Here is a 15,546-nt window from a genome sequence, read left to right as displayed (position 1 = left end):
AGAAATAAGAGGTTACAGCTTTCCTTCTATGTTTTAGGTGCTTGATAATTTCCTTATCACATGGTTGACATTCTATCATTATATTGAAACTAATGAGAGCCATTCTCGTGGGTCTTCTTGTCCTCTGTTGATTAGCAGCGCTACGACACGTGGATGTTGAGTTTTAAAGTTTAAGTTACACCCTTCTATCTATATCTGGCGTGCGACTGGCTGTAAACTGCTGTTAAATCCCTGCATGGACCAATGGAAACGGTCCACATGTGTATACGTCAATAAAAACGCGACATCCACATAAGAAGACCCATCGTTTTCAAACTAGCTGACTTCACAATTGCCAGTACAATAAAACGCTTAAACAAATAGAAAAGGGATATATATCAGTAATAACAATTAAATATTGCTTACTACATGTCATAACTCATGTATTTGCACGTAGAACGAATATCATTGTGCGTAAAAGCTGAAACCTAACCACCAATGCCATCTGGCGTTTGCGCCTAGAGCTACAAAGGAACTCTTGATATGACGACATTTCTTTATTTATTTTAATGATAAGATGTGGGGGATATGATAAATTTAGACTGAATGCACACATACTCGGCAAAGCTTTTACCTCTTTCACTTTGGCCTGCAGAACTTTTTGCCATGCACACATTGCCAACGAAATAACAATAAACAAAGCGCGTGCGTATAAAACATGCCGGCTTTTAGTTGCACTTTGCCTCTCCCGTGGCAAGATTGTACACGAAAATAATAGATACTAGGTTTGTGCAAAAGGAGGAATCCCACCGGGGCAAAAGGACTACACTGAAATACGAGCACTTCTTCCGGGCTCGTCACCGCAGCGGCGATAGTGGAGCGGGACGTCGGTGCCCGTGGCGCCGCCGGGAGCAGCTGCAGCAGTGCATCGGTGTCCGTGCTGGTGGACGACATGGCAGCGGGCAAAGGAGCCGGCAAACACGCCTCCATGTGGGACAATATGAGGATACGCTTCATCATATGCTTTCTCGGGGTGTTTGTCTGTTACTTTTACTACGGGATCCTTCAGGAGACTATGTAAGTGCGCGTAGTTTTGTGCCAGATGCTGCGGTTTTGTCGTCGGCCCTGTCCCAAGCATTGACATCATTTTAAGTTGTTTCTCTGTTCTTTCTTTTGTCTCTGTCTAAATCAGCATTCATGTCAAGTTTTAAGAAGTGAATTGTAAATGTCAGTGCTCTTCCTAAGCCGGTTATTGCGCTTCAGCGACAGAGGTTGACCCTTATGGTATGTTGTTTCCAGTTGCATAAGGGAAATGTGATATTGCATTTCCAAATCCTATTCAACGTTACATAATGTTTATATTATTATTGAGTTGGCTGTAGTGCTAGTTAATGATGGACCTATAAAACATGTGTGAGTTATTTTACAAACCTAAAGTTCATTGTGTCCATTGAATATGAAATGGCCTTTCCCTTTGTCAACTTTGCACTAGGTCTGTCACAAAAAACATATTTCCAAATGCGAAAACAGGATAATGCTAGTTAATCAATGTTGTTAATCATCAATAAAAGCCCACCAAAAATATTGTTTCATTTTTTATTTATTGAACGATAAGACTGAGTAGTAATAATTTGTGATAGGCTTTCTTTGTACTTGACTTGCACATTAAAAATGGCATCAAATAATGTGATGCTATTAAGATAAGTCACTGTTGAACCAGATTGAAATGGTCTTCTTTTGATCCTTTTCAAAAGGAGTAAAGTCTGATCATGCCACACCCTTAAAAGTTTACCTCTGGAACATTTAACATCCTCTCTTAACAACACTCAATATAATGACAAACATGGATTTAAGGTGGCTCAGTGGTTTGTCTTTATGTTTGTAATGCGTGTCAATATTGCCTTTTAAGGCAATTACCCAGCTATTTACTGTGTAAATAACAGCATAAATGGTGATTATGGTGTATATTGCAAGCATATATTTAAAGGAAGAAGGGGCCCCAACAAAATAATACTGTAGCACTTCCTGGATTATGTTTTGCATCCTCCTGCAGCTGGTAGTTTTCAGATGTAGAATTTAGTAGATAGGAGAGCTTGTGTTCAAACTATTTTTCTAAGGAATGCAGCTTGGCCAATTCTGTTTATCTATCCTGATCAAACTATTCAATGTCCAACTTTTTCAGTTTCAATGCCTGCTCAAATGAGTGTATGGTTTTGATTCTAGATTTAGTATAGCTTAGTATCTGCTGGGTATTTATTCTTTTTCACATGTTGTTTCTGTCCAAATCTTATTATATTATAGGCCTGCCCTGCACAATGTTGTGATGTAATCTGAAACGGCAATTAACATTTTATTTCTTGATTTATCTTCTTTCAGTACAAGAGGAGACTATGGCCACGGAGAAAAATTCAAATTTGCCCGAACTTTAGTATTCATCCAATGCATCATCAGTGCTATATTTGCTAAAATATGTGAGTTTCCCTTTTGTAATTTCTGTTATTGTTTGAAAGTGCATTATATCCAAATTAATATCATCATCAAGTTTAAGATTTAAATTGTTGTCATTATTCCCCACTGATCATTCTCTCACTCTTTAACAGTAATCCAGTTATTTGAAGGGCCCAAGCCTGATCTGACTAAAAACTGGCTCTATGGACTGTGCTCCCTGTCCTATGTCGGAGCCATGGTGTCCAGTAACTCCGCCCTCCAGTTTGTCAACTACCCCACACAGGTGAGTCTGCATGCTTATTATGTTAGAATTACTATTGGTGAATAGAATAAAGAATATACAACTTTGTCATTATTTTAGGTGCTGGGGAAATCTTGTAAACCTATTCCAGGTAAATTTTGGACATTTGACATTGCATATTATCTGAATTAATGAATCCTGTTATGTATGCTATATTTCTCAAGGCCATTGTGCCCAGAAGGAGAAGGCAGAGCTCAGTAGGGCTGTGCCACATTGTATCACTCATGATAAATTGTTCTTTAAATTTTAGGAGTATGAAATTCAAAATGTGTGATATAATTTGCGTGCACTTGCAACTCTCATTAACGTCTAGAGCAGCTGAAACACTGACGGTGGAGGCTATGCAGGTGCAACTTAAAAAGCCTGAAACAAGGCCATATTTTGTGTGGCAATTGTAATGTTCACCATCAGTTATTTCTGTACCGCAAATGTTTCATTTCATGATAGGGAACAAGCGGTAGAAAATGGATGGATGTCTGGTCATTTTGCCCTTGATCTGAGAGTAAAAAACTGTTTTCACAAAACATTCTAGATATTTCTCTAAATTGCCACTGATAATATCTAATATAATCCCACTTTATTTGTATTGCACATTTTACCAACACAAAGTCTCCAAAATGCTGCACCGAGTGCAAAACAAGGACAAGCAAAATTTCATTAAAAATAGACAAAAAATAAACAAATGCTTACAAACCAAATAAAAACTAATAAAACAATATAAAATATACAAAATAATAAAAGACGGTATAACTACATAACAGCAAAAAACTGACCGTAAACTCATTTTTCTCGTTATATAAATGTTGCTTGTAAATAATTGCAGTTATCTGAGCAAATAGTATTATTTGTACAACGGGCCCTTCTAGGCAAGGCAAGTTTATTTGTAGAGCACATTTCCTACACAAGGCCGTTCAAAGTGCTTCACACAACAGGAAAAAAATGCATTCAAATTACAAAACTGTTTAAGACATGAAAGAGAAGAGTGCAAAGAAAATCCTTTCAGTCATATGCACAGTTCAACAAAACTGTTTTTAGCTTAGATTTGAACATTATCAGAGTGTATGTGTTCCTGTGTGTCATGTTTGAAAAGAGGCCACATGTTCCCAGGACATATTACACACTATTACCACATACTATAGTATTTCATCACCAAATTACTATTATTATTTGTCTGTCACATACCATTTGTCTTTCACATTGGATCATGTTCCCTACAGTATAACAATTAATTATTTTCCTTAAGCCCATGATGGTAATTAATCAATAAACTGATTAGCCATGAATAGCGCTTGTTCAAATATAATCTCGGTGAATTTAACTTAGCATAGAAGGACATAATTATATTGTCACGGGTCTGATGGTTGTTTTATCTTGCAGTCATGATTCTCGGAGTGACGATACTGAGGAAGAGATATCCCCTTGCCAAGTATCTGTGTGTGCTGCTGATCGTGGCCGGTGTGGCACTGTTTCTCTACAAACCCAACAAGAGCGCCGCTATGGAAGACGACCATGCTTTTGGCTTCGGAGAAATTCTACTGGTAAGAATTATTATACATTTTTTTACTTTGCCCTTTGTTTCTGTCACAAGTTACATTCTTGACGTGAGTTTACAAGGTCATATAAGCGATCTTGTGTGGGCGTTATGAACTATTTTGGAGACCTTAGCCTTGGCGTTATGGATTCATGTATTACTCGCGTGTGATTTGAGCATTGCCATGATAATAACAAGCTCAGACAAGTTATAAGATAATATATTCCCTTTTCATCTCAAACAGTGAAAGGAGGAAGTAGGAATTTAACTGTCAAACTAGTTTTTGCTCTCAAAAAGCCTTTGGCACATCACAAGAGGGCTTGTACACACCTTTAGCACAGCTTCTTCAAACAGAGAAGTGAAGCAGGGAATTAAAAGTACTTTCTAACCTAGAGAGTTTATAGTTACTTGCCTTATTGTTGTTCAGCCTTTGTAGTGTACTGTATCATGGACGTCATTATCTTCATCATCATAATAATCAATAATCAGGCTTACAATGCCACTTTGGGGATAATGACTTAATTGGCGCGTCCTATTAACAATAGTCAGACGATATTATAAGAGATAAGATAATCCTTTATTGTCCACATGTGGGGAAATTTCGTTGTTATAACGCAGTAGATACAGGGGGAAAGGACAGATAACTTATAGGAAGTTTAAAAAAAAAACACTCTTGATAGAAGAACTCTTATAAACAAAACAAAAAATTCTTATTAACAAAACTCCTCTCATATCTTAATAGGGAATGGAGGAAAAATAAATAAATTAAATATAAAGATAAAGATAAAAATAAAATAATAATAAAATAAAGTAAAGTAGCATGTGTTATAACATGTCTGTAAATGTATTATTTTGAGTTTTAATTATCAGTGCAGAAATATCTTTTTACTTTATACCCTTGATTTATACCCTTCTTTTAATCCACTTTTTTTTTTGCATTTTTCACTACAAACGATACACTCAATAGTCAAATTTAGCATATTTATATCAAAACCACATTGACAATATTATCTTAATGTCTTTTTATTGCACACGCCGTACTGTCATCATGGTGTACATACAGGACCTGACTGCTCTACTGGCCTAATGCTCCTTTGTGGTTTTCCTCAGCTGGTCTCTCTGACGCTGGACGGTCTGACCGGAGTGGCCCAGGATCACATGAAGGCCCGATTCCAAACCACTGCCAACTACATGATGCTGAATATAAATCTGTGGTCCACTCTGGTGCTTGGACTAGGTACGTCCACGCCCCCCCCTTAGCCTAACGCACAAATGAAACCGAACAGTGCCAGGTACAACTGGAAGTCTCTCCATCCAACCAACAACATCAGAGATTACAGCTGCCGCCAGAGCCGAGGAAATGAACATTAATGAGCCATTTCACCTTGAGATGGAAATGCACTGCCAAAGTGATGAATGAATATGTTTTTGCACCAGCTCATATGAACTAATTATTAGAATTCACACTGCTTGGCTCTGAATAATTCACACATTTAAGATATAACATTTTAAGAAGTAAATTGTGATGGATCTTACAGCAGGTAGACTAATTAGAACATTGCAACGATTTATAACACAGTATACGGAAATTAAATTAAACGTAATTTTAATATACCGGTAGTTTTCCACTGTCTTTACAAGTACATTTATATTACATTACGTGGATTAGCATTTTTTTGTGAATTTTCCATGGCAATTAAGCAAAGACAAACTGCAGCTGCCCTTAGGTAAAATCTGCACATTCAAATTGTGAGGGAGATGAAGTTTAACACTGGCATAAACACAATTATGTTCTGTAAGTTGGCATGTTAGCTTGTTGCCTCAACAAACTTAACTTTTCAAACAGTAACTGGCCATAAAGAGAGAGTAAATGAATACTGCGACGCTGCTGCTGCTGACGACAACAAAACATAGTCAAGAAATGCAAAGCAACAGTGTTCAAAGCCCCTTAAAGGCGCTCAGGAGGCAAGTTCTCATTAATTCAGTTAAGGCAAAGTGTTCAATGTTATTGTTGGAGATAAGGAAAGCAAAAGCTCAAAGTGTTGGTGTGTGAGGATAAGGCACTAAAGAGCAAGGGACATAAAACAAATGTGATATAATGAGCCGCTTTCCGAGGCTGCGCACTAATGGGCGCAGAGATAAAGATCAACAGGTCAAAGCCAATATAAGAACTGAGACTTTTAGCGTGAGACTTTAATTGCCTGAGCCTCCTATCTCTTGTATGCGCTCTCCTCCTGCAAGTCTTTTAAATGCTCTTTTAATTTACAAAGTTGCACATAAGTCAAACTTTTTACACTTGTTTTATTTTTATGTCCCAAAAAGTGTACCAGGCGTCTTTGATTATTCTGTTGGAGGCTTTGTAGGAGAAGCTGTGTTTACATGTTTGGCCACATGGTGATGCTATTTACCCGCTAAACTCCTAAATAAACTTCACACATAAATGTTAAGGAATAGATTGAGTGAAAGATCTGCTGTTTTTTTATTTGCCTGTAGCTGTGCTGTGGACCGGCGAGGTGTGGGACTTTTTGAGCTTCACAGAACGCCACCCGAGCATCATCTACAATATTCTTCTCTTTGGGCTGACCAGTGCTTTGGGTCAGGTGAGTAGTGCCCAGTCAACTTGCCATTTAGGGTTTTAGTTTTGACGTTTAGAATTATCTTCAAATGGTTTCCAAGTCTGGCTAGGGGACATGTAAGATGGGGAAAGTCTTGTTTTAGTGAAATTGGTTGGTCTAGACCTGATTTGGATTTAGTTTAAGTCCCAATATAGCCCCAAATGTAAATACATATCTCAAAAACAAAACAAAAAAAAGACAAACGTAACACTTTATTCACTTTTTTGGAAAATTGCATCCTTATTATTGAGTGCCCAGAAGGTGGCAGTATAGCCTTTACAAAGTTCTATCTGGGCCTATTCACTGCTTGTTTTTTTTGTTGGTACATAAACACAAAGCTTCTCTGAGCTTTTTGCCTTTTATCTTTGAACATTGAGATACCAGCTCAACGCTTTTAGTTCATTCTTGTTCACGCACCAAAATGAACTCTACTGTCACTTTCTACTACTACTGAAGGACTCTTCTTAATATCGACTTGATATTCTTTCAGACATTCATCTTCATGACGGTGGTGTACTTTGGCCCTCTCACCTGCTCCATCGTGACCACCACACGGAAGTTCTTTACCATCCTCGGCTCCGTCCTCCTGTTTGGAAACGTCTTGACCTCCACGCAGTGGGTTGGCACCGTCCTGGTCTTCTTAGGTGAGACGTGACTTCATATTTACAGTGTGTGTGTGTTTGGGCCTGAATGTGCCGGTGACTCCTGTGCACCAAAATGCAGAGTGAAGCCGCTGTCACAAATACCTTCTGAATATCACAGTTATACGTGCAGTTTGCTGTGTCCAGAACAAGAACATGAACTTCAGAGGCTGGTACAACAAAGCTACTTAGATTAAGAGGGAAATTAACGATTTTTATGGCAATATGCACTAAACTCGCAGCCTGAACTCACAACCTGCCCCGGACAAGGTTACGTTTCTTAACACGATAAGACAACTCTATGACCAATCGGAGACAAGAATCCACCTGTTATGAGCCAAAGGAAAAGTGCAGCGTGTATAAGCAACTCTTCTATATCAATGCAAGCAGATTTCTAAAGAAAAAATATATTTATATACATCTACAGGTCATTCCTAGATGAAATATACACACTGTTTAATTATACTTCACCCAGCTTTGTAATATAGGCTTCAGGACTGCAAATAACAATTATTTAGCTAAAGAACAGAAAAAAAAAACATAAGAAATCCATCGCCAACAGAACATGAATAAAATTTTACGCACACACAAATAGTTTTATACACATTACTCTTCTAGGTTGGTCTGAGGATTAGTGGCCTTAGTACATAGAGTTTCAGCTCAACCTTTGTAAACTGGGACAGTTACTTACAGTGTTTGTTTTAACAAAGAATGATGTCTCTGCTTGGTTCACACTAAAGTTGCTTGGCAGTTGTGCATTGTGAATGTAGCTTGAGGGGATTCAGTGAAAAATACCAGATACCGACTGATTTGTACAAAATGCAAACTAAAGTTTTCTTGCCTACTTTCCTTTTTGTTTCGTTTCTCAATATTATTTGTATTTTGTTTCAGGTCTCGGATTGGATGCTAAATTTGGCAAGGGTCCCAAGAAGCTTTGAAGCCCTCAACAGCCTGATTTTAGCTCTGTGCAGAATCCACTACTGCTGTGTTCAGCTGCGGCTGAAAGGACTTTTACTTACAGCCAGTAACATTATTAGAAATACAGTAACTACCGTATATGTTTGTGTCGGCTGCATAACAAAACTGAAGATACTTTACATGTTGAACTTATTTTTTCTACCAGTTCATCTCCGTAAAGTGAATATTAAACCCAATATATGGCCTAAAAACATTCCCAGCATTTAACTCATGAATGTACCTAGAGGCCTACAGTGGATGATTTACAAATGTTTCATGGCAATCATGTTGTAACTTGTTTAGAACCGTCCTTTACGTTTCATTTATAAAAATACAAACAGATACTGTATGTTGCCTACTGTGTCATTTACACATTTCTTTCTAATCAAGGTGAAAAGATGTTATTTCGATTAGCTGAGGCGTGGTTTAAGCCCGAGTGTGTTAACATGCTGCTTATTCTCCGTCATTGCAGTATTTTGTTGGATAAGTGCAGAGATTCATAAACAGTGGCTGTTGATGTTGATACCCAGGTAGTGCTTCAAGTTTTTGCAATCAAATTGAAATCACAGTTTGAATCGTAATTGGCAAATTAGCAACAACAACAAAAACACTCTGGGTATTTGGTACTATAATACAACATATGAATCATTAGATCTTCCATACATACAGTGTGTCATCTGCTTTATCTGAGGCTGGGTCTCAGAGGCAGCTGTCTAAGCAGGGAGGCTCGGACTTAAATTTTGTTCAAAGTAAACCGCAATAAACATGTACATCAGGCTCTTCAGTCAGACTTAACATAAGCTGCCCAGGGACTAGAGGTGGAGCTCAGCACACCAGCTACAATCTGGTAAAATGCATCTCTCCTCATAAGGTTAATGTATATTGTGCACTGTCCCTGTTTCAAATAAAACTAACTAACATATTGATCTGAAACGGTTTAATCATAGAAACAGATTGACTTCCTGTTCAAAACTGCAAAACTTGTATCGTGAAGTGCCACTATTTTTGTTAGTGTTTGTTGTTGATTTTAGAACCTTAAATATATGACCAGGAGTCCCCAGTATGGTCAGAGAAGTGGGTGAAGGTAGTGGATAGGTAAAAATAGATATTTTCTGAGTCTCAATCAAAATACAACTAAACTAATTATGGGGAAACGCTGTAACATGGTGAAGCCTATTATATGCAATTGTGTTATGTCTTCAGAAGACCCACACCCAGTTTAACTGATATTTTGACTAACTTTAAAATGCACACTTATAGGCTGCTTTAGCCTTGGTTCAGATGTGCCAAAGCATGAGGGAATCTAAATAAAAGACCATAGTACACTACAGAACAGTAGTCTAATCTACTGGAGACAGACGCATGGATAAGTCTCTCCAAGTTTGATTTAGACACTATATCTTTGGTTTTAGCAATGTTTTTAGATGGTAAAAAGCTGCTGATGTTATTGATTTGACGTGGGTGTTAAAATTCAAGTATGAGTCCATTATTACTCCCAGATTTCTAACTTGATTTGTAGGTTTTAGAGCGAGAGTCTGGAGATGACCACTAACACTTTCTCTTTGTTTCTGTGGGCCAAAGACGATGATTTCAGTCTTGTCTGAGTTCAGCTGGAGGAAATTGTTTTGCATCCAGAAACTGATCTGTTGGATGCAGTAACAGAGTGAATCCACTAGTCTATATTCACCTTTTTTTTTTTTTACATAGCATTTTACATGATTTGTTTGTTTATTTGAAGGTGATTTGTAGGTTTTACTGGACAAATACAAATGTTGAGCCCACAATAGTTTCTAATTTTAACTTAAAATATATCACATATTTTACCACAAAGTTTACTTTTAGATACTTCTTTTTTTTCATCCTTTGAATGAAAAATACTTAAATTAACATAATTCAGCCTCGAGCTGCCTCCTTTACAAGTTAAACACTACTCTATCTGTAACATGCTTGTGCCACATAATTTGTTATTGTGAAAATTTGGCATTCAAATATTTGCCAGATTAAAAATATTTTCACAGAAGAACTGAAGCAGCACAATTCCATATTTAAATCAAAATCTGACTCAAGCAAAAAAACAAGGGATCTGTTATGCGTTGATGTGTTTATAATAATTTTGTCGATGTATTTTCTAAAGTTTTTACCTCTATATATTGGTTCATCAGGCGGTCTGGTTAGCGTCCTAAATGTGCTTCTTTAGCCTCCTTCTTCCGCTCGTTTCCTCAGTTAAACTGCGAAGCTTTTGGCTCGGCGTTCGGTAATCCTTTTATTTCTGTACAAATTCCGATAAAGCCGACTCCAAGACAAGTCAAAATGCTGGCTTTGGTCCGGAAACAATTGAAAAATCACCCAGCTGTAAGTACAAGAGGAATACTTCAGTGAAATCTGCGTACACTTGCGTTCACTCCTCACTATCTGTAACATGTTTGTGGCTAACTTAGCATAGCATCACTAGTTGGCAGTGATCCTGGTCCCACTTTGACCGCACTGACTTTGCCAACGTGTATCTGCTATTATCAGTGTTTTGTTATCCATAGAAGGAGAACAAAATTACGAAATACGGTGCACTATTGTTACGTGATGATGTATTGCTCTTAGTTTGTATTTTGAAGTCATTTGAGGACACAATAAATGATTATTGACGTAAGGTCAGTAGCTTGTCTGGTTATGCTAGCTGTCAGCTGCTATGCGTTTTCACAAATATGCTTTATATTCTTAGTATAAAATAAAGTATTAAAGTGGCAAAGTGCATATTTATTTGTTCAACGCTATATTGTCTACATTCTGTATTTTTACTTTTTTTTTTACGACTATTCAAATGTAAAAGGCACAGATAAAGGGAGAAACACAAAGTCATCACACATTCAATACAATAATATAAAAATGTTACTAATTTGATGATAAATATTGCTCAACAGGTCTGGGAATTGCAATTTGATACACGATACATGGCTCGTGATGCGATAATACACTTTATCAATCATCACATCATGATTTTGATGTGATGATTGATATGCACATGAGATTCTGCAATATGCAATATTTTTTCCATCCATCCATCCATCTTCTGCCGCTTTATCCGGGGCCGGGTCGCGGGGGCAGCAGTCTGAGCAGGGACTCCCAGACTTCCTTCTCCCCAGACACTTCCTCTAACTCCTCCGGGGGGATCCCGAGGCGTTCCCAGGCCAGCCGAGAGACATAGTCTCTCCAGCGTGTCCTGGGTCTTCCCCGGGGCCTCTTCCCGGTGGGACATGCCTGAAACACCTCCCGAGGGAGGCGCCCAGGAGGCATCCGGAACAGATGCCCGAGCCACCTCAGCTGGCTCCTCTCGACGTGGAGGAGCAGCGGCTCTACTCCGAGCTCCTCACCTTATCTCTAAGGGAGCGCCCAGCCACACGGCGGAGGAAACTCATTTCGACCGCTTGTATCCGCGATCTTGTTCTTTCGGTCACTACCCAAAGCTCATGACCATAGGTGAGGGTAGGAACGTAGACCGACCGGTAAATAGAGAGCTTTGTCTTTCGGCTCAGCTCCCTCTTCACCACAACAGTCCGATGCAGCGACTGCATCACTGCAGCCGCTGCACCGATCCGCCTGTCGATCTCACGCTCCATCCTTCCCTCACTCGTGAACAAGACTTCGAGATACTTGAACTCCTCCACTTGGGGCAAGGCAATATTTTTTCCTAAGTATTTATTTTTTTGACAGACAACCTGCTCAAACTTAATATAGAATTTAAAAAAATGTAATCTTAAAATAAATGTCAAATGTTTTGTATGAACAAGTTTATTTTCTTTTTAGAGATAATGGGTTGCTCTGTCACAAAACATTTACGTTAAATATACACAAAGTACTCTTGGCGGTAAACCAAGTATTGCTCAGTATATATTGCAGTATATCACTATAGCAAATACATTATAACAGCAGTATTTCTTTGTTAATCCACCACCTGCTACGGCGTGATATGAAATGCACCCGTTTTAATCTTAAAAATCGTAGGTCAAATTAATTGCTTAAAAGTTTCCTTCTCTAAACTAGCATTAAAACTGTAACACTTACAAACTACTTTGGTAAAATGTATCAAAAAACATCCGATATATCCATACAGAAGCCCGCAATATCGATACAGTCTCACCAAATTTACTATGATAATTTAATGACATGTTGCTATGCGTTTGACTGGAATTGCGTTTTATGCCAGTTGAACTGCCTCTAGTGCAAAGATGAATTAAGTCAAGGGTTGTTTCTGCACGCTTTACTCATTTCTGTTTGTCTGGAGTTTGATAGTGATTTGCTCGAGTTTTTTTCTTTCTCCCCAGCTCATCCCCCTGTTCTTCTTCATCGGCGGTGGTACGGCCATGTCCATGATGTACCTGGCTCGTTTGGCCTTGAGAAACCCAGACGTCAGGTAATGGTCTGAAACAGTTGTTTTTCTGATGAATTATACCATAACATGAACGTAGCAGCTTGGCTATTTCGCTTTAAATCATTGACCTTTTCCCTATCCTTCAGCTGGGACCGCAACAACAACCCAGAGCCCTGGAATAAACTGAGCCCGAATTACAAGTACAAGGTGTGTTTTGTAATCCATGTACCTTTGCCAAAGTTTGAGTGGATTAGTTGTGCTCGAGTTAGATTGATCGCATGACGTAATCTTGTTAAACCGATACAAATCTGATTTCCTTTTCGAAGCGCATTGATTATCTTGCGTATCATTTTGAAAATTGTTGTTTGTCTTTTTTTTTAGTTTTATGCTGTCAACATGGACTACGATAAGCTGGAGAAGAACCGCCCTGACTTCTAAATCATTTCATCTCAACTAAAACTTGGGATAAAACATGAGCGAACAACATTCACAGCTCCCAAAAGCAAATCCGCACAGGAATTCATCCAGGCTCATCCGCACAAATGTTTATTTAATTTAAGGTCATTTAACCTCGTTGATGTTTTGTCTCTTACCATTTTTATTTGGGAGATTGTCAATAAAGTTGTGACCTCTCTTAATTTGCACCATGTTTGCATTTATTTATTTTAGCCATTCACCACACATATTTTACCCTTGCTTGAACATCTCTTTGTGTTTTACATTTGCATCTTGATTGTTTATGACCTTTCTCCACTCTAATCTCCCTCCCTGCCACTATTCAAGTCTTGTTTTTTTTTTGATTGGCTACTTCATCATTCCTCAAACCAATTTTAAAAAATGTACATAACCCACTCATGATCATACAAATATGTTCAGTTATAAGCAACATCAACTAAAACCTTATGTTTATCAAGATCATAATCACCAATTATTTATTTTTAAAGTGGATTGCCTCTACTTCTTATGAGGGCAAACTTTTGGGGTGTTTTTTTGTGGTGAGCTTGAAATTATCCAGTGGAAGGTGGTGTGTTTGTACAACTTGGTTCGTGCTGGTTTAACTTAAATCCCCATTGTGTAAGATTTCAACCAAAAAAAGCACTTCAATAAACTAAATTACTTAATTGCAGGTGTTTTGTAGTACCAGAACAGCTTGAAAACACTCTGAAGGTGCTTGTTTCCCCGCAAACTTTACTCATAACTTTTCCGTTGAAGGATCTGCCACCATGTTCTTGCTTTGCCTCCCAACATTTGACAGAATGGCAAAAAAACCAAGTCTATTTCCATGGAAAATGTTCTAAAAAAACGTTTGGTTTGAACTTACCACCTCTATGGAGTAATGCAGGCGCCGCTACCATGAATCTTACACTGTGCGGCTTGTAACACCAATTAACTTTCATCTGGCCACAGTTGCAATGCGCTCCTTAACATAAACCTGTCCCTTTTGCTTTTCTTTATGACTATTAATAAGTCCATAATTGGCAGCTTTTGTCACGCCTCCAGGACAAAGACAATGGGTGATGTTTCTTCTTACAGAATACAATTGCTCTCTCACAGATAGTCTTGTAAATGTCAACAGTGCGCGGCGTCCCTTGTGCCGCTCGGAGGAATGTGACAGGATGAGCAGCCGATGCAGTGCTGCAAATGTCAAGGAGACCGTCCTATTTGAACAGAAGCGCACATCTTCAGCAACCTTTCTCGAACCGGAGTGCATTGCTTGTCTACATTTCCTACCTGCAGAACTCAAAATTAGCTACAATATAAGCCTGTAAGTGTATCAATGTGGGCCTTTTTGTAAGCACCCCTGTGACATCTTATCACTGTTTTTACTTTGAACAACAAACATCAAACAGCTTTGTCAATGCCTGCTTTACAGAGTCTTTTTTGCAGTATTTGGAGTCAATTGAGCCACGACAGTTTGCAGAAGAGGAAGCTACTGTCATGAAATATCACTGTAAACATAAAGCTTGGATGTATAAGGCCAAAGGCATTTACAGCTGGGTTTTAGGGGCAGAACATTTCTGTCTATTACACTTTTTTCTGAATCAATGAAGTAGCACCACTCCACACTCTTAACTGAATGTGAAAATCTCTGTTTACAGTGTACTGTTTATTCTTCCCAGGGACTTTCTACCTAATTTTTTGATCAAGAACAAGCCTTTTCACTCAACTCTTGTTGGTTTTGTAACTCAAAAAACAGAAATAAAAACAACTTCTTAACTTCTCAGATCAAGCTGTGCTCGCTTTTTGTGATTTATGCATCAGGAAGAATAAAATGTTTAATTGTGTTCAAAAAGTATGTTTTTTTTGTTTTTAAGAGGGTTGTCTATAATGCAAAAAGACAAATGGCAGTCACTAGAAGGGCTCAATGTATTTTAGCCATTGATTGATTTAGCCAAGGGTTGATTTAAGTTTTCAGACAAAGTTGAATCTCTCAAGCTCCATTTCAATTGAACTTTACATCTTTTTTGCATCACTTCAAAACACATGCTGCATATTTGACACAACATCAGTTTCTATGTATATAATATTTTACAAATATGACAAATCCACAATTATAATATCACGTACACTAGCATGTGTCAAAAATGATGCTACTTTGAGGCTTGTCACATTTTAGTTTTATGTTCCAATTCCAGCCCTGGTTCCAAGTGGCAACTGCAGGTTATTTTCTGATGGACGGCGAGGGCCTCCAGAGTTAAACTGTCCAGGGA

At 38.2% G+C, this 15,546-nt stretch overlaps 2 protein-coding genes across 2 annotated transcripts; both read left to right on the top strand.

Annotated features, from left to right (window-relative positions):
• The first annotated feature begins 764 nt into the window (after positions 1 to 764).
• Positions 765 to 8,821, top strand: slc35b1 (solute carrier family 35 member B1). Its single transcript, XM_072442956.1, has 9 exons — positions 765 to 1,056; positions 2,356 to 2,450; positions 2,580 to 2,710; positions 2,789 to 2,819; positions 4,106 to 4,266; positions 5,370 to 5,496; positions 6,753 to 6,859; positions 7,365 to 7,518; positions 8,407 to 8,821. Exons 1-9 carry the CDS (start codon positions 932 to 934, stop codon positions 8,451 to 8,453), a joined length of 978 nt encoding a protein of 325 aa, XP_072299057.1. The 5' UTR covers positions 765 to 931; the 3' UTR covers positions 8,454 to 8,821.
• A 1,840-nt stretch (positions 8,822 to 10,661) lies between these two features.
• ndufa4a (NDUFA4 mitochondrial complex associated a) lies at positions 10,662 to 13,473 on the top strand. The gene is made up of 4 exons (XM_072442162.1): positions 10,662 to 10,824; positions 12,789 to 12,877; positions 12,982 to 13,042; positions 13,217 to 13,473. Exons 1-4 carry the CDS (start codon positions 10,783 to 10,785, stop codon positions 13,271 to 13,273), a joined length of 249 nt encoding a protein of 82 aa, XP_072298263.1. The 5' UTR covers positions 10,662 to 10,782; the 3' UTR covers positions 13,274 to 13,473.
• The last annotated feature ends 2,073 nt before the right edge of the window (positions 13,474 to 15,546 follow it).

This window comes from Eucyclogobius newberryi, unplaced genomic scaffold, assembly GCF_026437365.1.
Source record: "Eucyclogobius newberryi isolate DKJ021-1_F unplaced genomic scaffold, fEucNew1.0.hap1 SCAF_13, whole genome shotgun sequence".
NCBI classification, from domain to species: Eukaryota; Metazoa; Chordata; class Actinopteri; order Gobiiformes; family Gobiidae; genus Eucyclogobius; species Eucyclogobius newberryi.
Note: the sequence above shows the minus strand (reverse complement) of the source record. Positions and strands in the feature narration are given on the sequence as shown.

Coding starts and splice junctions, on each gene's coding strand:
- ndufa4a (XM_072442162.1), top strand. CDS start 10,783: ATGCTGGCTTTGGTCCGGAAACAATTGAAAAATCACCCAGCT. Junction 10,825..12,788: donor AATTGAAAAATCACCCAGCT/GTAAGTACAAGA, acceptor CTTTCTCCCCAG/CTCATCCCCCTGTTCTTCTT. Junction 13,043..13,216: donor GCCCGAATTACAAGTACAAG/GTGTGTTTTGTA, acceptor CTTTTTTTTTAG/TTTTATGCTGTCAACATGGA.
- slc35b1 (XM_072442956.1), top strand. CDS start 932: ATGGCAGCGGGCAAAGGAGCCGGCAAACACGCCTCCATGTGGGACAAT. Junction 4,267..5,369: donor GCTTCGGAGAAATTCTACTG/GTAAGAATTATT, acceptor GGTTTTCCTCAG/CTGGTCTCTCTGACGCTGGA. Junction 6,860..7,364: donor TGACCAGTGCTTTGGGTCAG/GTGAGTAGTGCC, acceptor ATATTCTTTCAG/ACATTCATCTTCATGACGGT.